The sequence below is a fragment of the Mustela lutreola genome, chromosome 8 (assembly GCF_030435805.1).
Source record: "Mustela lutreola isolate mMusLut2 chromosome 8, mMusLut2.pri, whole genome shotgun sequence".
Lineage (NCBI taxonomy): Eukaryota > Metazoa > Chordata > Mammalia > Carnivora > Mustelidae > Mustela > Mustela lutreola.
The window spans coordinates 109,554,843-109,576,654 of NC_081297.1; the positions used below are offsets into that span (position 1 = coordinate 109,554,843).

Below are 21,812 nucleotides of genomic sequence, written 5' to 3' on the forward strand. Positions count from 1 at the left end.
TTCCCAGCATCTTTCCTCCAAACTTGGTTTTCCTCCATAGCTCCCTGTCTTGGTGAACTTTTAAATTAGTTTCCCAAGCAAAATATCTAGAAGTCATTGCTGATTCTTTCTTCACTCTTTCCACTTTCACCTCCATCCAATTAATCACTAATCCCTGACAAATCTTTTTTTTTTTTTCTTTTTTAATTTCCACCACTGTCACTCTCATCCAGGCTGTATACACTTCACCTTGACAGTACAGTCTAGTAATGAATCTTCTCATATATACTATGTTCTTCCAAAATTATAAATGTCATTCTAATCACTCTGTGTTGCTTACTATTTTGGTTATCTATTGCTATACCTTAAATTACCCCAAACTTACTGGTTTAGAACACTAAATTTTCTGCTCCCAATTCTGCAATTTAGGTAAGTTGGGGGGGGGGGCTTATCTCTGATTCACAAAGTTATCTGCCAGAACACCCAATACAACTTCCTCACTCATGTATCTGGGATGACTACAATAAGTAGGAGCAAGCCAGTATGGGCTTCCACACAGCGTGGTAGTATCTGGATAGTGAGAGTTCTTACACAGAAGCTGGCTTCCTCTAATATGCAAAAGCAGAATTTACCAGGTGTTTCTAAGGTCTGGTCTCAAAAGTCCTAGAATGTCACTTCTGTCATATTCTACTGGTCATAGCAGTCACATGGCCATTCTAGATTGAATGGGGGTTAGGGTAGATTAAGAATAAAGTCCATTTCTTGATAGGCAAGTTGCAAGGACATGTTTTTTAAAAAGGCATGTAAGATGAAATTGCAGTCATCTTTGAAAATGAAATACACCACAGTCCACCTACTTCACATTCCTTCCACATGTAAAATACACTCATCATCTCCCCCTAACCAAAATGTCATCCTATTATAGCACTGGCTTTAAGGCCAGGATCTAGTTATTTAAGCCACATTCAAGTGCAAATGGTACACCTCAGGTTTACTTCCTCACATATAGCTCATCAGATAGCTCCTCTTAAACCAAAATCCTATCACCTCAAAAGATAACTTATTTGCCCCACTGCAAGAAGCCAGGGATAGAAATGTAATGAAGACTTGAGTTCAAAAGATGCAGAGGATAATGAGTTACACAGAAGGCACAACAGTGCTAGCTAGCAATTGTGAAATGTGCTGGGCACCCGTCATTAGCAGTTTGAGTAGAACACAGTCATGTTCTTTGCAAATAGTCCTTTGTGGATCTAGACTCTGCCCTCTGGGCTCCTTACTCCATTCTGTGAGTCAGTCTCCCTATTTCTTTCTTTCTTTCTTTCTTTCTTTTTTTTTTTTTTTAAGATTTTAATTATTTATTTGACAGAGATCACAAATAGGCAGAGAGACAGGCAGAGAGAAGGGGGAAGCAGGCTCCCTGCTCAGCAGAGAACCTGATGTGGGGCTCGATCCCAGGACCTTGGGATCATGACCTGAGCTGAAGGCAGAGGCTTTAGCCCACTGAGCCACCCAGGCACCCCCTCCCTATTTCGTAAGAAATGGTCCATGTTTGCAACAGTGGAGCTTTCTCAGCCTGCTTCATGCCCACACAAGACTGGGATTTCCCCCTGCCACACAAAGGCTCTACTTATTTGAACTATGTCTGTTCTTTTCCATCTAAGCTGGTGGTGCTTCCATTAGCACCATTCTTGTAAAAACTTTGTTTCTTATGAATTTTATTAGAATAACTTCAGTGAAACAGATGCCACAACCACAAATTTCTTTGAGATAGACCATACACTACTTAGCGCTATTTCATGGTGCTATAGGACAGCAGACCTCAAGAGCCTCAGAAGCTCTTTTGGCTAGCTGAGACTTTCTAAAAGGTACAGTTTTAAGATCCTTTGAAGCCCTTTGTCTAGCTGAAAGAGTCCAAGAGACAATGCCTTAAATCCTCCTGAAGTCTCCACATAAAATCGTACAGAAGCACTCTTAATCTGATCCTTACTCTGAGGCCATTTTTTACTAATGGTGCCCTAGTATTTAAGAAGTATTCAGATAAGCAAAAGGAAGGGAGAGGACATTCCAAAATGGAGAACCAGGATAAATAAAAGCATAGTCAAGCTAGGGAACAGGGAAGCAAGCTACCTTGCAGGGTTCATGAGGAGGGGAAACACGAAATGAAATTTGAAAGGTACAGTAAAATCAGACAAACTTGTAAGAGTCCTGACTACCAGATTATGGAATATGGACTTTCTGCTCTCGACTATTTGTCCAAATGTTATGACATCAGAGACACTTGGAGAGCTTTATAAATACATGTTCTTGCCCTTGAGGGGGAAAAAAAAAGCTCCTAGAGACTTTATAAGGATGGAATAGAAATCTTTGTCTAAGCAAAGCTACCAGGTGATTCTCAGACACAGACAGACTCAGCAGCCTCTGCTTCAGGTAACAGTCAACTGTCAACTTTTTGAAAATGGGAGTGACAGAATGGAGGCATCGAGTGAACTTTCTGGTTACAAGCTTGAATAATTAAAAGTTGTATTTTCATTTGTAATTTTCTATTTCTCTTTATTCATATTATTTCCCTTCGAGACCTACTTCAGAGGATCGATGTACTCTCTGCCTATATACATCTCTTAAGCCCCATTCCCATTATGACTTCACCTTAACACATAAACAGTAATTTTCTGTTTGGTTGTTTTATTAAGAAAGATGGGCCTGAGGGGAGCCTGGGTGGCTCAGTTGGTTCAACAAACCACTCTTGGTTTTGGCTCAGGTCATGACCTCATGGGTCATAAGTGAGCCCCACATCAGGCTCCTCGTTCAGCAAGGAGTGTGCTTGAAGATTCTCTCCCTCTGCCCCTCGCCCCACTTGCACACATGTGCACACTCTTTCTCTAAAATAAATAAATCTTTAAAAAAAGAAAAAGAAAGAAAGAAAGATGAGCCTGGTATACTGGAGGGCAAGGTCCTAATAGAATTAGGAGGGTGTGGTACTATGTAACATAGGTCTCAAATGATAAGGACCTGGCTTAAGATGTAATAGTGAGAATGAAAATAAAGAGAGATCGAAGCCTTAATGCTGTAACACTTTCAGAAGAGATCACAGAAAATGTTCTCTGCAACCTTAGGGTACACAAAGATTTCTTTAGTGGGGGGGGCATGAATCATAGGGCAAAAAATGATAAGCTGGGCTTCATCAACATTAAAAAACACTCGCTTTTTGAAATAAATCATTTGTACAATGAAAAGATATGCCAAAACTTGAAGCAAATACAACACATACAGCTAGCAAAGCATGATACTGAAATACACAAAGAACTCTTAAAACTCAATAATACGATAAATATACCAGTTGTTTAAATGGGTAAAAACTCTGAACTTAGGTGCACCTGGATGGCTCAGTGGGTTAAAGCCTCTGCCTTCAGCTCAGGTCATGATCCCAGGGTTCTGGGATCAAGCTCCGTATCAGGCTCTCTGCTCAGCGGGGAGCCTGCTTCCCCCTCTCTCTGTCTCTGCCTGCCTCTCTGCCCACTTGTGATCTGTCTGTCAAATAAATAAATTTAAAAACAAAACAAAACAAAACAAACTCTGAACTTACACTTCAAATATACCAGTGGCCAATAAGTATGTGAAAAGATGTACATCACAAGTTGTAAGAAAAATACAAATTAAAACTACAACATGATACCACTACATGCTCAATAGAATGATTAAATAAAAAAGTTTGAGAATACAGAGCAACTGAAATGCTCATACACTGCTAACATATATCTTTGGAACTAACTTGGCCAATTTCTTATAAAACATAAACTTACCATGCTTCATAATTGCACTGTTACATATTACTCAAAAAAAAGAAAAGAAAAGAAAAAGAAAAATCCAAATCTCCACAAAAGCATTCAATACATAATGGGGTTCTATCAAAAGACATGGAAGCCAAAGGTAAAAGGTCAGAAAACTTGAGCCTCAAAAAATCCAATTACTAATTCATTGAAACTAAAAACACACACATGCACACATACAAACAAACAAAACAAAAAGAACAACAAGAACAAAAAAACAACTTCTGGAATCATATCTAGGTTTAAGTTTGAACTCTATCATATATTAATTGTGTGAATGGGGGCAAGGAAATTACCCTTACCAATTGCTCAATTTCCTCACTTGTGAGACAGGGAGAATGATTCATACACCATAAGGTTCTTGCAAGAATTCCAGTAAGTAATGTGTGTAAAAAGTACTTAGAGACGTAAAAAGCATTAAATGTTAGTCATTATTACTGTTAATAAGTTTTTGGGAGTCTAACTCTTTCCATTCAGAAGCTGATAATACTAAACAAACATTTGAGACATGCTAGGCAATTCAAAGACGTTCACAGGACATTTGTTCTTTTCCTCCAGCAGTTTATCTTCATCATAATCAAGAGGTAATAGATAGTGGGGTGCCTGAGTGGCTCAGTCTGTTGAGGGACTCTTGGTTTCAGCTCTGGTCATGATCTGAGGATTGTGAGATTGAGCCCTGGGTGGAGCTCCTCACTCAGCAGGGAGCTGCTTGAGATTCTCTCTCTCCGCCCTTCCCTCTTTCCACTCTATACACTCTCTTTCTCCCTTTCTCTAAGATAAATAAATAAATATTTTTAAAAAGTTAATTAATATATTTTAAGCAAATTTGACACTTGGAAACTATTATATAAATTTCAGTAGTTAAACCAGAGGGAGATATTCTGCATTACACAAAGTCAACAGGTTGACTTAAGTAAATAATAAATAAATAAATAAATAAGAACATCTGGTATGTAATTCACTCCACAAATATTAATTTACCCATAACTAATACAGAAACATTCAGGTGCAAATAAAGATATAACTGACACTGCAACTGCTTTATTTTTGTAAATGAGAGGTTTACATGGGCATCCATTCTGAAGGAATCTCTAAATAAGCCTCTGTAAGATGCTTAAGTACAACAACTGAAGTATCAGCTTTCAACCCCAAAGAATCATTTATTTAAAATAATAATAGTAATAATTGTTATTTATTAAATCAGCTGTCATGAATGGTTATTATTTACCAAGCTATGTTTTAGACTTTTCATATGTATTAACATTTTAAGCCTTATAATAGTACCTAGTGCTAGGTACTACTGTCATCTGCATTTTACCAATAATTGAAATACAATGAATATATTAAAAGGTATGAAGTTCTTTATCATATTAAAAAAAACCCTTAGGGGTGCCTGGGTGGCTCAGCAGGTTAAAGCCTCTGCCTTCAGATCAGCTCACGACCTCAGGGTCCTGGGATCAAGCCCTGCATCGGGCTCTCTGCTCAGCAGGGAATATGCTTCCCCCTCTCTCTCTGCCTGCTTCTCTGCCTACTTGAGATCTCTCTCTGTCAAATAAATAAAATCCTAAAAAAAAAAAATCTTAAGTGCCAAAAAATGTATGTGTCACCACTGGAAACAAACTTTACATCATCTCTTCAATCTAAAAACAGGTTCTCGAGAAGAAACAACCGTTTATCTTGCCTTTCCTATAGGAACTATATTTCAATGTTTACCAAGCAACTCTATGACAATTATTTTTTCTTTATAGAAAAATTTTAGTAACAAATGTAAAAAGAATGACAAAATTAGAAAATCACCATTTTCATTAGAAAATCACCATTTTCAACTCCTAATATTTTAACTGATTAAATGGTCATCAAAGGGTGCTTACACATTTAAGGAAAAAGCTGATGGGGAAAAAGACTATTTACCAGGTGCCAACTGATCTATTTTACTTTAGGGTCAAAAGGGAAGAAAGCATGCAATTTTCAATGAAGAGGATAAGGCTGTTACCACCTGAATCTACTGATTAATCTTAAGTCACTAACAGTGAGACAATCAAACATGAGGCGAATTCTCATGTAATACAGCATACATTCCCCCACAATACACATCTCCTACAAAATAATCTCCCCAAATATATTCAATCTGAATGTAATCAATGTTGCATTTAACTTTCAGTTTACAGAATATATAGAAGACAGGAAAACAAATTAAATAATCCTGCAATAAGGTGACCCAATGTAAAAAATCAAACATCCCATAGGAACATTGATCCAGTTTTATTAAAAAAAAAAAGTAACAACAAGAAAAAATAAAAGTAAACAAGGAGACTCTTTGGGATTAAAGGAAATACAATGATATAACAATCAAACACACAATCTATGAACCTTTTTTGGATCAGCCTACTGTGTAATAAGCCCACTGTTAAAAGATGTGAGAACTGAGGAAATCGGAGTATAGACTAGGTATCAGCCTATATTAAGTAATTATCACTAATTCTGTTAAATAGAGGCTTTAGTGGTTATGTAAGAAAAAGGTTCTTAACTGCATTACGTATTTTGGGGTGCAACATCATGAGATCTGTAACTTATTCTAAATATTCCAGCCTTACCCTCAAATAAATGAAACAAATATGAAAAAAAGTTAATAATTTCTTAAATCTACCTAATGGTATATTAGTGTTCACTGTACTATTCTCTCAAATTCCATTTGCCTGAAAACGTTCATAATAAGTATAAATGAGGGTAGTTTTAATTATTAGTAACTAACCTTTTTCTTGCTTCATTAAGTCTGAAATTAAATAATTCTTCTAAATATTCTAGTACACAGATAAATGAATTAGATGAAACTATTACAGTCAAAACTGTGGTGCACAGAATGGAAAAACCACATAAGCTACATCCTTTAATGAAGGTTATTTATACCAGTGTGTACCATATATCCACTTTCAAGCTTCAAAAAGCACTTTGGCAACAAAGATGCTAACTTTCCAAAATATATTCAACAACTACTTAATAAACGTTAACATAGTCATTATTTTTGTTTTTATATAAAGTTTTTTCCAGTTCCAACAATGGTAAATAAAAATTTTCCAACAACCACTTGACTAGGAAAACATTTTCCACTGAAATAAAGTAGAAAATGATCATGTAACTTACTATTTACCAACTAATATTCATCTAAAAAGAAGTAACTAAATCCTACTTTCAAAGAATAATTCAAAAAGTCACAACACCACTGGGACACCCGGGTGGCTCAGTCAGTTAAAAGGCTGTCTGCCGGGACGCCTGGGTGGCTCAGTTTTAACGGTTAAGCAGCTGCCTTCAGCTCGGGTCATGATCCCAGCGTCCTGGGATCGAGTCCCACATCGGGTTCCTTGCTCAGCAGGGAGCCTGCTTCTCCCTCTGCCTCTGCCTGCCATTCTGTCTGCCTGTGCTCGCTCTCTCCCCCCCCTCTCTGTGATAAATAAATAAAATCTTAAAAAAAAAAAAAAAGGCTGTCTGCCTTTGGCTCATGTCATGATCCTAGGGTCCTGGGATCGAGGCCCACGTCACGCTCCCTGCTCTAGGAAAGTCTGCTTCTCCCTCTTCCTCTGCCTCTCCCCACAGCTTGCGTGCATGCATGCTCTCTCTCAAATAAATAAAATCTTCAAAAAATAATATAAAGTCATGACACCAAAAGCTGACTAATTATACAGAGATATTGTGATAGTTAAGACTCCAAATTAAATTTTTTAAAGTACTGGGTGTATTTTATTTTTATAATATTTTATATTTATATTTATATTTTATAAAGTATTTTAAAGTGGAGCCTGCTTGGGACTCTTTTTGCCCTCTCTCTCCCTCACCCTCTGCTCCTCCCCACCCCTTGCAATGTTCTCTCTTTTAAGTAAAATCTTTAAGAAAAAAATTCCAATGGCACTTTTCCACAGAAAGAGAACAAAACATTCTAAAATTTGTATAGAACCATAAAAGACCCTGAATAATCAAAATATCTGGAAAAAGAAGAACAAAGCTGAAGATATCTTGCTCCCTGGTTTCAAACTATAAAGCAGCTATGGTAATCAAAATGGCATGATATTGGCATAAAAACAGACACATCAGTGTTTATTAGCTTTCAAACACCAAATTTAAGTGCTCAGTTTTAAAAGCAGAAGTCTTTCCACCATGGCTATTGTAGTACAAGAGTTCAAAGCATCTGATTAAATAAACTTTACTAAGAAGCAGAATTCAATATACAAAATTCATCAATTATGAATTAGGAAGTGAGATCCATAATCCCTGGGAGTCCCCAAGACTCTTTTAGAGAGTCTGCAAGGTCAAAACTGTTCCATAATACATATTCATTGTGTTGACATTTGTACTGATGGTACAAAAGCAATGTTGGGTAAAACTGCTGGCACCTTAACACATATCAAGGCAGAAGTACCCAACTGTAGTAGTCACTGACTTCTTCACTGCCATTCACTTAAAGTAAAAGGCCCATTTCACTTATAGATGTTCTTTTTTTTTTTTTTTTTTTTAAGATTTTATTTATTTATTTGACAGAGAGAGAAATCACAAGTAGGCGGAGAGTCAGGCAGAGAGAGAGAGAGAGAGAGAAGCAGGCTCCCGCTGAGCAAAGAGCCCGATGCGGGGCTCGATCCCAGGACACTGAGATCATGACCTGAGCCGAAGGCAGCGGCTTAATCCACTGAGCCACCCAGGCGCCCCGACTTATAGATGTTCTTGATGAAACACTAAATATTATTAATCTTAAACCTTGAGTACATGTGGTTTTAATACTCTGTATGACAAGGGAAATATGCTTAAAGCACATCTTCATATAGTATTTTAAAATGTGTCACCACTTAATAGATATGCATAATTCAGTAAGCAACTACTTCCCAAATGATTAATGCATGATGTTAAAAAATCATGCATGAGTAAAAAGCCATTCAAAGTTCAAGATAGATCAATAGACTTTATGAAAGTATGAAAAATTATTGATATGTTTCAGATTCCATCTTGCAACCAGTATTTAAAAAACTACCACTTGTCAAATTTTGGTGTAGTATCAAAAAAGACTATCTGCAATTATGTATCAAGCTCTTAATGTAATCCTCCCTTTTCTGACTAAATGTATGTCTGAGGCTGGATTTTATTCATATACTTCAATCAAATCATCACATCCTAACAGATGAACTGCACAAGCAGATATGAAAATGCAGGTGTCTTTTCTTTAGCTATATATTAAAGAGATTTGCAAAAATTATATGACAGTAATTCTCAACCAAAGATAATTTGGGACATGTGGCAAAGTCTATAGCTATTTCTGGTTGTATACAACTGGGGAAAATGCTATTATCATCTAGTGGGTAGAGGCCAAAGATGCTGCTAAATATCCCACAAGACACATGACAGCCCCCCACAACAAAGAATTATCCAGCCCAAAATGTCAAAAGTGCCAAATTTGAGCAATTTTTTTTTTTAGGAAAAGGGAAGGAGGAACATAGCTGTTTTTTAATAAAAGTGTTATTCATATTAACCTGCAATAGGTTTATTATAATTATAAATGAATTAAAACATATTTAAAATTTCTTCATTCTAATTTACAATAAATATCAATAGGTTAACCCATATAAAAGTTCTCTGAGATCTCCAATAGCTTTTAACGTTGTAAAGCAGTCTTGAGAAAACAAAGTTTGAGAGTCACTCAATTAGACAAAAAGTATAACTTAACCAAGTACACCGGATAATATAAGAGGAATTAAAAGGACTTTAAAGGGAAATAAACTCATTTCAAGAGTATAATGGATGACCAAAACAAAAAGAACACCATAAAACCAAAACAAGAAAAAAGTTATGGTAGACCTAAAATGTCATTCTCCCCTTAAAACAACAATAAAATTAAAAGCACAATTTCTTACCCTGACTATGAGGACTTGCTGGACTGAAAAATGGCTGATACAAATCTTTGGTTGGCGTTGGATAAGCTTCTTTCCCTTGGCGCTGATTCATCTTTCCTGGTGTCAGAAGTTGAGATTCGTCACTATTTGCTACCACAGCTCAAGGAAAGAAGAAAAAAGAATTAGTACTTCTGTTATAATTTACAAAATGGCATACTTAATAACAGGGACTAGAACTAAGACTGAAACAGCCTCAATGGTTATATTCATTTTACCAATTCCATACTTTAATTTGCTTAATTGCTTTGTTCTTTTAATTGTAGTTTGCCATCAATCCAAGAGAAATTGATAGGTATGCGAGAGTCAAATTACACAAAATATAGACATTATAAAAATGAAAATACATAGTCAACTGATAATGAAAGGTACTCCCAGATTACTATGGACCTTTCATTGTTCTATTAACTCTTTATATTTGCCAATACAGCAATAAACAAGAGACACATTTCATAAAATAAATACAAATGGTCAAGAAATACATGAAGAGAGTCAAACTTCATTAGTAATCAGAAAAAAATACAAATTAACAACAAAATAAAATATTTACATTCACTAGAATTTCTAATTTTCCTGAAAAGTAGGTATGATTTCTGTTTTAGAGATAGAAAAACTTGAGGTTCATTGAGAGACTGTCTTGCTTAAGACTAAGTAATAGAGATAGGATGTCCAACTCAGCATTTGCTTCCAAAGTCTAATCTCTTAAAAGTACGCTGCTCCAATAATCAATTTAAATAGTGTTTAAGGCTGTTATTCACCTATCCAGCCAAGCTACTAATAAAGATAAACAATGCCCAGATGCAGAGAGGACAGAAAAGAGAAACATACTCAATGAATGAATAGGGTAAATTGTGACCAAATCCACAGTACCCTAAGGTCTCCATGTCCTTTCATTTTACATTTCTGTGCTTTCTGCCTACAAAAACTTTAGATTTATCTGGAGAATGATTCTGTCTTCACTATAGATTTAATTTTTAACTTAACCAGAATTTCATGTTCACATTTTTCTCACCATATCTTCTAAATCAACTGCTTTAAATTCAAATCATTTAAAAATTATATTTTAGCCCTATAAATTTCAGTGAAAAATAAAAAAAAAACCTCCCCTTAACACCCAAGATATAAAAAACTTACGTTCCCATCAAGTCCATAAGAAAAGAATCTGTACACTCCTGAATTTATATCTCTTGTCCAATCACCTGCCTTAAAATAACCTCTCTGATTTAATAGGCATCTCAAATTTACCCAGAGCATAATTCTTGATTCTGCTAATTCTCCAAACCTGCCTCTCCTGCACCACAGTTAGTAGAATTATTATTTTCCTCCCTTCCCCATTCTTAAGCCAAAAACCTTAGATATAGTCTTCTATTTTCCCTCTTTCTTTCATGTTTCACATCCAATTCATCTGTGCAATCTTTGCAGTCTACCTTCAAAATTTATCCAAAATCCTTTTATTTCTCCCCTCTTCCACAACTACCACCCTGTTCTGAACCTCCGTTGCTTTCCCACTGGATAACAGCAACAGATTTTTACTTAGTCTCCAAACTTACTGTCTTGCTCCTTGCTTGTGCAGAATTCATTCTCTACGTAGAAGCCTGAACAATCTTTGTAAATCATCAATGAGATCTGCACCATGCAGAAATATCCTCAATGGCTTTCCACTATACTTGCAATAAATTCCATGGCTTAAGAACTCTGAAGTGGCTGTCCTCCCTCCCCCCGTTACCTTTTCAATCTCATTCTTTACTACACTCCTCTTTAGTTACTTGGCTCTAGCTACAATGGCCTTGGTATTCTTCAAAACATGACATTTTGCCCCAGTCTCTGGGCCTTTAACTCTCTGGTTCCTTCTACCTGGAAAACTCCTACCCTAGACTTTCACACTATTGACCCCTCTCATCATTTGTTATCTGTGTTCAAATGTAATCTCTTCAGAAAAGCTCTTCATGGTACTTGTGATAAATAAGTTCCCAATACAACTTGTAAATTTTTTTTGGTTATTGTGCGCTCTGCCGCAATTGTAACTATCACTTCATTGAACATGATCTGCATTGTAGCTCTTATCACTGTCTGAAATTATACCATTTGTTTGTTTATTGTCTGCCTTCCCCGTTTGACCATAAGCTCCATAAGTGCCATAAGAAGGGAGTTTTGTTTGCTTTATACTTGCATAAATCCTCAATCCCAGTAAGGTTCTGGCATAGTGAAGGTGCTCAATAGAATCTTGCCAAAGGAACCCATCAACAAACTTTATATTTTATAAAACTTCATTATCATAAAGTAAATAGCAGCTCCTTTGGTTACTAAACCCAAGATCCATTTAATTCCTAAAAATCCTTAGTGAAATTAAAAATGTATGGTATTAGGGCGCCCAGGTGGCTCAGTGGGTTAAAGCCTCTGCCTTCAGCTCAGGTCATGATCCCAGGGTCCTGGGATCGAGGTCATAATCTTAAAGTCCTAGGATCGAGTCCTGCATTGGGCTTTCTGCTCAGAGGGGTGCCTGCTTCCACCTCCCCCTCCCCCCGGCCTACCTCTCTGCCTACTGGTAATCTGTCAGGAAAAAAAAAAAAAAGAAGTATTGTACTGATGTAGGAAGAGACAATCTGACCTAAAGAACATAACAGAGAGCTCTCATAATCAAACCCATGCATATGTTGAGCCTAGACATACAAAAGAGGTAGGGAACAAAAAAGACTACTCCATTAATGATACTAGGAAAACTGATTATTGGAAAATTAGGTCCTACCCTCATACCATGCACAAAGAATAGTTTTACAAAAATTAAAGACATAAATATAAAAAGCAAAACCTAAAACCTTTTAGAAGAAAATATATAAAGAGTATCTTCATAAACTTGGTAGGGAATGACTCCCTGAAAAAGACACAACAAAGCATTATCCAAAAAACAAAGAACTGATAAATTCTACTATATTAAAATTAAGATTTTAATCAAAAGGTACCATAAAAAGTTAAGAAGAAAAACAGGATATTTGCAACATATACAATTAACAAAGCGTTGGTATCCAGAATGTTAAAATAATAATAATAATAATCTTATAAGTCAATTGGGAAAAAACCAACAATTCAATAGGAAAATTTAGGGATATATGAAAAAGCATAAAATACCTAGGAATACATTTAACTAAGGAAATTAAAGACCTATACACTGGAAACTATAAGACAGTGATAAAAAAAATTGAAGACACAAATAAATGGAAAGACAGTCTATGCTTATGGACTGGAATAATTAATAGTTAAAATGCCCATACTAGGTGCCAGGCTAGCTCAGTCGGTAGAGCATGAGACTCTTAAAATATCCATACTACCTAAAGCAACCCACAGATTGAATGCCACTCCTACTAAAATATCAATGGCAGGGTGCCTACATGGCTCAGTCCGTTAAGTGTTCAACTCTTGATTTCAGCTCAGGTCATGAGATCGAGCCCCACATCACGCTCCATGCTGAGCTTGGGAATCTTTCCCCACTCCTTTTCCCTCCTCCTCTACTCCTCCTGTAGCTTATGCATGTGCTCTCTCTCTAAAGTGAATAAATGAAATCTTAAAAAAAAATTTTTTAAAATTCCAGTGGCATTTTTCATAGAAATAAAACAAAAAATTCTAAAATTTGTATGGAGACTCAAAAGACCCTGAATAATCAAAATAATCTTGAAACAGAAGAACAAAGCTAAAGGCATCATGCTCCCTGGTTTCAAACTATAAAAGAGAGCTAAGCAAAACAGTAATCAAAGTAATCAAAACAGTATGGTACTAGCATAAAAACAAGACACAATAGAATAGATCAGAGGGCCCCAAAATACACTTATGCATGTATGGTCAAATTAACTTATGACAAAGGAGCCAAGAATATATAATGGGGAAAAGGGCAGTCTCTTCAATAAGTAGTACTAGGGAAAATGGACAGCCACATACAAAAGAGTGAAACTGGACCACTACCCAACCTCATATTCAAAAATTAACTCAAAATGGAGCAAAGACTTCAATGTAAGACCTGAAGCCCTAAAACACCTAAAAGAAAACACAGGTGGGGCACCTCGGTGGCTCAGTGGGTTGAGCTCTGCCTTCGGCTCAGGTCATAATCTTAAAGTCCTAGGATCGAGTCCTGCATCGATCTCTCTGCTCAGTGGGGTGCCTGCTTCTCCCCCTCTCTCTGCCTACTTGTGATCTCTCTGTGTCAAATAAATAAATAAAATCTTTAAGGAAAAAAAAAAAAGAAAACACAGGCAATAAGCTCCTTGACATTAGATTTAGTGATGGTTTTTTGGATCTGACACCAAAAGCAGAGGCAACAAAAGCAAAAATAAACAACAGGACCCCATCAAATTAAAAAGCTTCTGCACCACAAAAGTAGCCACCAACAAAACGAAAAGGAATCCTACTGAATGGGAGAAAATACTTGGAAGTCATGTATCTCATAAGGGGTTAATGTCCAAAATACATCAACTTACACAACTCATCAGCAAAAAACAATTTGACTTAAAAGTGGGTGGAAGGTCTGAATAAACACTTTTCCAGAGAAATAATGGCCAACAGGTACATGAAAAGATGCTAAACATCACTAATCATCAGAGAAATGCAAATCAAAACCATAATGAGCTATATTCTCACACCTATCAGAACGGCTATTATCCAAAAGAAAGGAAATATCAAGTGTTGGCAAGGATATGGAGAAACCTGACTGCCTGTGCACAGTTGCTGGGTATGTAAATTGTTGTAGTCACTATGGAAAACAGCATGGAAGGTCCTCAAGAAGTTAATAATAGAAACTATCATACAATCTAGCAATTCAGCTTCCATATAATTTTCTGAAGAAAATGAAGACAGAGAGACCTGAGTGCCTAGGTTATAAACATGGATAAAAATCATTCTTGCCCTCAAATCCACAGTCTGGCAAGAAATATATTCACAGGGGCGCCTGGGTGGCTCAGTGGGTTAAGGCCTCTGCCTTCGGCTCGGGTCATGATCCCAGGGTCCTGGGATGGAGCCCCAAGTCAGGCTCTCTACTCAGCGGGGAGCCTGCTTCCCCCCTCTCCTGCCTGCCTCTCTGCCTACTTGTGATCTCTGTCTGTCAAATAAATAAATAAATAAAATCTTTAAAAAAGAAAAAAAGAAAAAAAAAAGAAAATGAAGACAGAAATTTGAAAAGATAAATGTACCCTTATGTTCACCATAGCAAGGTATTATTTACCATAACCAAGACATGGAAACAACCTACGTGCCAATGACAAATGAACGGACTACTACTCAGCCTTAAAGAATGAAATTTTGCCATTCATAATGTGGATGAACCTTGAGGGAACTATGTTAAATTAAGTAAGTCTGACAGAGAAAGACAAATATGGTATGATCCAAGTTCAAAAACCAAGTTCCAGAGCGCCTGGGTGGCTCAGTGGGTTAAAGCCTCTGCCTTTGTCTCAGGTCATGATCTCAGGGTCCTGGAATCGAGCCCCACATCGGGCACTCAGCTCAGCAGGGAGCCTGCTTCCCCCTTTCTCTCTGCCTGCTTCTCTGCCTGCTTGTGATCTCTGTCAAATAAATAAAAAAAATCTTAAAAAACAAAACAAAACCGAGTTCCTAGATCAGACACAAACAGGAGGGTAGTGAGCGAGCAAAATGGGTGAAGGGAATCAAAGGGTTTCAGACTTTCAGTTACAGAATAAGTAAGTCATGTGAATGAAATGTACCGCATGATGACTATAGCTAGTTAATACTATACTACATATTTGAAAGTTGCTTAGAGAATAAATCTTAAAAGTTCTTATCATAAGAAAATAAGATCTGTAACTATGTATGGTGATGGACGATAACTAGACTTACTGTGGTGACCATTTTGCAAAATATACAAATACTGAATAATCACTGTATACCTGAAACTAATATAAATATGTCAACTGTATCTCAACACAAAAAAGATTTTTAATTAAAGAAAAAGGAAAATGGGGGCAGGGTGGACATGAACAGTGAGTTCATGAAAGAAGAAATGCAAATGGCCAATAAATATACACAAAGATGTTCATCCTCTTTGGTAACCAGAAAAAGACAAACTAAGATCACAATGAGGTAAATATTTTAAACTTAGTAAAACTGGCAAAAATTAGTAAGTCTGATAATACCAAATGCTGATAGGGATGGGAATCAATGAGACATTTTAAGCACTGCTGCTGGAGAATAAACTGATACAAGCATATTGGAGAACAATATGGAACTACCTTATAAAATTGAATTTCAGCATACCCTGTGTGTCCAACAATTCCACTTTTAGGTTTATACCTAGAAATAGTACTCTTACATGCATTTATCAAGAGACAACAAGAATGTTCATAAGAGCAAAAATCAAAACAACTTAAATATTCATAAACTGAAAATAAAATGGATTTATAGATATGCATATAATGGAATAGCTTACAGCACCGAAAAGTAATGATCTGTAGGTATACCCCAAAACAATATTAACACAAAAAAACAAGTTCTAGAATATGACATACAGCATGATATCACTCATAAAATTAACCAAGCAAGGGGCACCTGGGTGGCTCAGTGGGTTAAAGCCTCTGCCTTTGGCTCAGATCATAATACCAGGGTCCTAGGATCAAGCCCCACATCTGGCTCTCTGCTCAGCAGGGAGCCTGCCTCCCTTCCTCTCTTTCTGCCTTCCTCTCTGCCTACTTACGATCTCTGTCAAATAAATAATAAATAAAATCTTAAAAAAAAAATTAACCAAGCAAAACTTAGTGACACATATGGAATTCAAAAATCTCAAAAAATACATTTTTAAAAAAAGCAAATGATAAAACATAAAATCTAGTCATCACTTCTTGGGGGCAGGCAACAGGGACCGAGCAAGCACATGGTTGAATATGAGGGATTTTAAAGATTCATGTTCTTGAGTGGTAGGTCAACACATACTCACTGGATGGATGATTCATCAGTACATTTTAGGCTAATTTAAAATACATTATGAGAAGAACAACTAATAGAATTAAAGTATGTTTCAGTATTCATTCAGCAACAGGTATCTAAAGAAAATAGTTTGAGAAGTGCAAATTTAGTTGCATCTATCTCTAATTTCTTACTAGTTGAGGTATTACTATTTATGATTTTGAGAATGTTGAAGTGAGAGTATAAAGAAATAGCAATATAGAACGTATACTGTATATTCAGAAAAAATTTATGATTTTTTTTCCTATTCTCTTACCCCATTTGTGAACATTAACAACTATGCAGATGATAGGATTTGCAAAATATAAAAAATCACTTTGATGTCCTATATCATTTATACAATCTTAGACTATTTGAATGTAAGCTCAAGAAGGGCATTCACTTTGTTTTCAAATCACTGCATGATTCCAGAATACTTTCTGACACAATTCTCTTACTTACTCAAGATAGCGTAATAGTGCCCTCTTCTGGTTCTACTTTATAGTGGAAATAAAGTAACCTACTTTGCTATTCATGTTGCATTATTATCTTAAGTATAGTAGAAACCAACCATGCTGGAATAATTAATAGTAACATAAGTAACATACCAGCTGTAACTTCTAAGGAGAATATGATTCTATAATTACCATCTTTACTTTATTAAGTCAATTCATCAATACAAAAATCTGAAGAATTTTTTTAAGCTTCATAGTTTGGTATTTGCACTTAATTTAAGGAAGCTGAGATAAAGTTAAGTAATTAAAGTCATAAGTAATCTCTATGTAAACTATAAGACTCCCCTTACACATGGTGTACCTTTTCTCAAACACTTAAAGAATCTAAGTATGTTTGCATATATTATAGTTTTTTCATTCAATATGGATCCTAATATTAATGAAATTACTTTTCACTCTAAAAGATCTGTGATCTCCAGTAAATATACAGTTTCAACCTTCTAATAGTTAACAGAGCATAATATAAACTCATCTCTAATATATATTATATAGTCTTGTTTGTGTATGCAGAAAATACATAATCACAATAAATCTCTTCTATTCCAAGTGGTAAGTAAAGACCCCCATTTATAAAATCCAATTCCTAAAACAGAACCATTTTAACTTGTATTAAAAATTCAATTCTATTTTTCAGTTCAGTACTGCCAATCATTTAAATATATGAGGTAACTAAAGTAATTGGAAAATCCACTCGGGTATCACAAGTTAGGCTGCCAAGAAAACATAAAAATATTTTGATATCTATATACTTTTTTCAACTTTTAAAATTTCTACTATTCTAGGGGCACCTGGGTGGCTCAGTGGGTTAAGCCTCTGCCTTTAGCTCAGGTCGTGATCCTGGGGTGCTGGGATTGAGCCCTACGTTGGGCTCTCTGCTAGAAGGAACCCTGCTTTCCCCTCCCTGCTGTCTGTGTCTCTGCCTACTTGTGATTGCTGTCTGTCAAATAAATAAAATCTTAAAAACTTTTTTTCTATTCTAATAATGCTGGTTATAAAATAAACAATATATTTAAAATACTATGAATTGTTGCAATTATGAATTTTTAAAAGAATTTTTAAGAAAGATTTTATTTTTATTTTTAAGTAATATCTAACATTCGGGATGCTGGGATTCAGTCCCACATTGGGCTCCTTGCTCAGCAGGGAATCTGCTTCTCCTTCTGCCTGCCATTCCCCTTGCTTGGGTGCACTCTCTCTCTCTCTCTCTCTCAAATAAATAAAATCTTAAATAATAATAATAATAAGAAGAAATTTTTTTAAAGTAATCTCTATACCCAACATGGGGCTTGAATTTACAACCCCCAAATCAAGATTGGCATGCTCTATGGACTGAGCCAGGTAGGTGCTGCTTTAAAAAGGAATTTTAACATAATTCTTTAGTCTCTTTTTAGAAAAAAATTACATACATACTATAATCAGTATTAGAGACAAACAGCAACCAATCTATACCAAAGAATTTTACAACTAGAAAAATGGTTGCTGTTACCCTGCTCAGTCTCCTTTAGCCAATGGGGGAAAAAATGAGCCCCGAGCAGTGAACTGACTTGCAATGGTCAGGTAACTGTTTAGGAATAAACACTAAAACTTTCTAAATCAATATAATTTCTACATTGCCATTCAATAAAGTTTAAATCTTATTTTTTTTTTTTAGATTTTATTTATTTGACAGATCACAAAAGTAGGCAGAGAGAGGGGAAGCAGGCTCCCTGCTGAGCAGAGAGCCAGATGCAGGCTCAATCCCAGGATCCTGAGATCATAACCTGAGCTGAAGGTAGAGGCTTAACCTACTGAGCCACCCAGATGCCCCAAAGTTTAAATCTTTATCTGATTTATGACACAGTAATATTTTAATTATTTGGTCATATCTGAATTCAGCAAACTGATGGTTTCATTATGATGTTTTAAAACCAGGAAAGAACACACTGGGCTAGTACCCAACTCTAATGCCTTGATCCTTTAAGTTCTTAGCTTCAGGCTCTGTATCTACAAAGTTAATGCTTTATTAGATGATATCTGAGGTTCCTTTCACCTCAGAAATTCTGTGATTTTCCAATACAAAAGGTGCCTCTGTTACAATGCTCTGGAATTATCTATTAATGGGGGTATAACTCCCTTGCTAGACTATCATGATTCTTTAGGGCACGGCACATGTTTTACTCATCATATATCCCTCCACAAAGGTAGAACAGTGGTTAAAAAACCTTTAATTCAGACATAAATTTAATGTGTATATTTTCTAAATCCCTTAGATGAAACATGTTTCACTTATGAAATCCCCAAAGTACAAATAAACGTGTTTCATAACCAAATTATCTATTATGTAAAGATTATGAAAAAACAAAAGTTTTCATTTTCAAATGATAGTGAATTTCTTGTACCATATCCAGTCTCAAAGAAATCTAGTCTATGCTTTATGATGATTGTACAAAGGAATACTATGAGAAAGAGTTCCTGAATTATGAATTAGCTAATTAGCTAAGTAAATAATCCATCTTGAGATGATCAAGAAGTAAATATACAAACACTATCAATCTCAGATGGGCTCTGACAGCTTTTCAGTGCCTAGAAAGAAAAGTAGATGACTAAATAATCAAAAGAGAAATACTGTATGCCTTTTATAAGTACACAGCAAAATATATCTCCAAATATGCGATTCAAACTTTGGCTACTTACTTGAGGGCCCAAGGACATCTTTGCTATCACCAAGAAGCTTTAAATGCAGGGTAATTGAGCAGCAAACAAATACAATCCAAACCAGGAAGAAGCAAAATGCATCAGGATTGAAGCAGCAGTGAAACAAAAGGACAAGGAAAAGAAGCATTAGTTTATAAGTAGAAAGCACATGCACATCAATCCTAATAATCATAATTCACAAGGAATTTCCTTTGCCACACATAAAAAGAAGTTGGCTTAAGCATTATCAAATATTTGTTTAAATTTTGGAAAACAAAGATGGAAAGACAAAAATGAAATCAACTAAGTATTTTGTTTTGAAAATTATTCAAATCAAAAATTACTTTCAATTTTAACTCAAGATATGGGTTAGGAGTGGTACAATTATTAAGAAATGTAAGGAAAAGCCCAAAGTTGCTCATTCTTCATATTTAAATGGTTTTAAAATCTATAGCACCCATGCACTATTAAATATTAGTTCTGCATGCCATGAAAGCACTAACTCTACATAGAAATTCAGCCTGTTTCTTCTATAAAAAGAAAGGAACATTTACCGAGTGCTTATTATATGCCAAGCATTGTGCAAAGAGCTTTTACAAAGACATCAATAAAGTAGAACAAATTTTCTCTCAAATGGCAAAAAACCAGAGGAATATTGATTAGAATGATAAATTGATAAAATTTTATTGTCAGACAAACTTTCTTAGGAGCCACTAAATAGGAACTATTAGCACATGGACCTACTGATCTTTAGGAAGTATGAAGACCCAATTCTGAAATGAGTAACTTGCAATTAAAAGAAACAGTAAAAGACTACTGACCTTTTGTCTAGTAACTATTTTAACATAGAACATTATGCTAAATGTTGCCTACAGAGATTATGTTACATGTTGCCTATGGTCAAGTGTTTTGGTCTCCTTTGGTAGAAAGGAAGGAATAAATTATCTGTGACCAAAAAGAAAGGTAGTAGTTGTTTGCTTTGCCTCTTTCAGAAAAATCTTGGCCCTGTTGCTTCCCTAAAGCTCAGAATTGTGTTTTAACTCCTTTAAAGGTATCTACTCTAGTCATTTTTCTGCAGTTGCCCATTCTTCTATAAACTGATTTCAACTTCACAGATAAACTAAAAAATACATTTATAATGACAATGAACTAATTGTGCTCAAGTCCCTGTTACTTATGGCCACGTTACCACAACTAGCAAACACGTGGGAAAAGATTAAAGTATTTTTGGCAGGAGAGCTCTACAAAGGCTCCAGTGATCCCCATGTCTTTGTGTATAATCCCCTCTCTTAGAGAGTATTTTGGACTCACTTAAACACTTCTAATGAACAGAATATGGCAGAAGTGAATGGATGTTACTTCCAAGATTACACAGTAAAATGACCATGACCTCCATCTTATTTATAGTCTCTCGCTCTCCTTGGGGAAAGCCAACTGCAAAGTCATGAGGCAGCCTTGTAGGTAGGCCCATGAGGTGAAGGAATGATGTCTGTCAACAACTGACTACTTGAGTTTGTAAATAAATCTCCTGCCTTGGCCCTCCTTGTCCTCCATCCACCTGGTCAAGCTTTCAGGTGAGACTGCAGCACACAGCCTCCCCAGTGGCTTGACTGCAACCATTTGAGAGATTTTTGAGTCAGAGACACCTAGTAAACTGCTCTTGGATTCCTGACCCACAGAAATTATAAAATAACAAGTACTGTTGTTTTATGCCACTCAATTTTTGGATAATTTGCTGTATACCAATAAATAACTAATATAACAGAAAGGAGGAAACTGACTTGACAGGTATTTCATAGACAGTCTCTAAAAATATCTTTTTGTATTGGTATGAATAATTACTAATTTCCCTAGATTTACTATTAAATATGAATTTCTTGAAGGAGAACAACAGTTCTAACCATATATGCACAGCTGGGACTATTTAATTTCACAAGGCCACAGAAACCATTTCT

The 21,812-nt window shown here is 35.8% G+C and overlaps 1 protein-coding gene across 10 annotated transcripts in view; it reads right to left on the minus strand.

Moving 5' to 3' along the window:
- The window catches only part of OSBPL8 (oxysterol binding protein like 8), a 157,793-nt gene that overhangs the window by 68,490 nt on the left and 67,491 nt on the right, over positions 1-21,812 (minus strand). For 4 of the 10 annotated variants that reach the window (XM_059186380.1, XM_059186383.1, XM_059186378.1 and 1 more), the window contains 2 exons: positions 19,858-19,894; positions 9,698-9,835 (listed from right to left, as the gene is read on the minus strand). In XM_059186380.1, coding sequence (XP_059042363.1) covers positions 9,698-9,835; positions 19,858-19,894 — 175 coding nt within the window. The remainder of the gene's footprint in view (positions 1-9,697; positions 9,836-19,857; positions 19,895-21,812) is intronic. The other 6 variants (XM_059186384.1, XM_059186381.1, XM_059186388.1 and 3 more) reach the window with 3 other exon arrangements.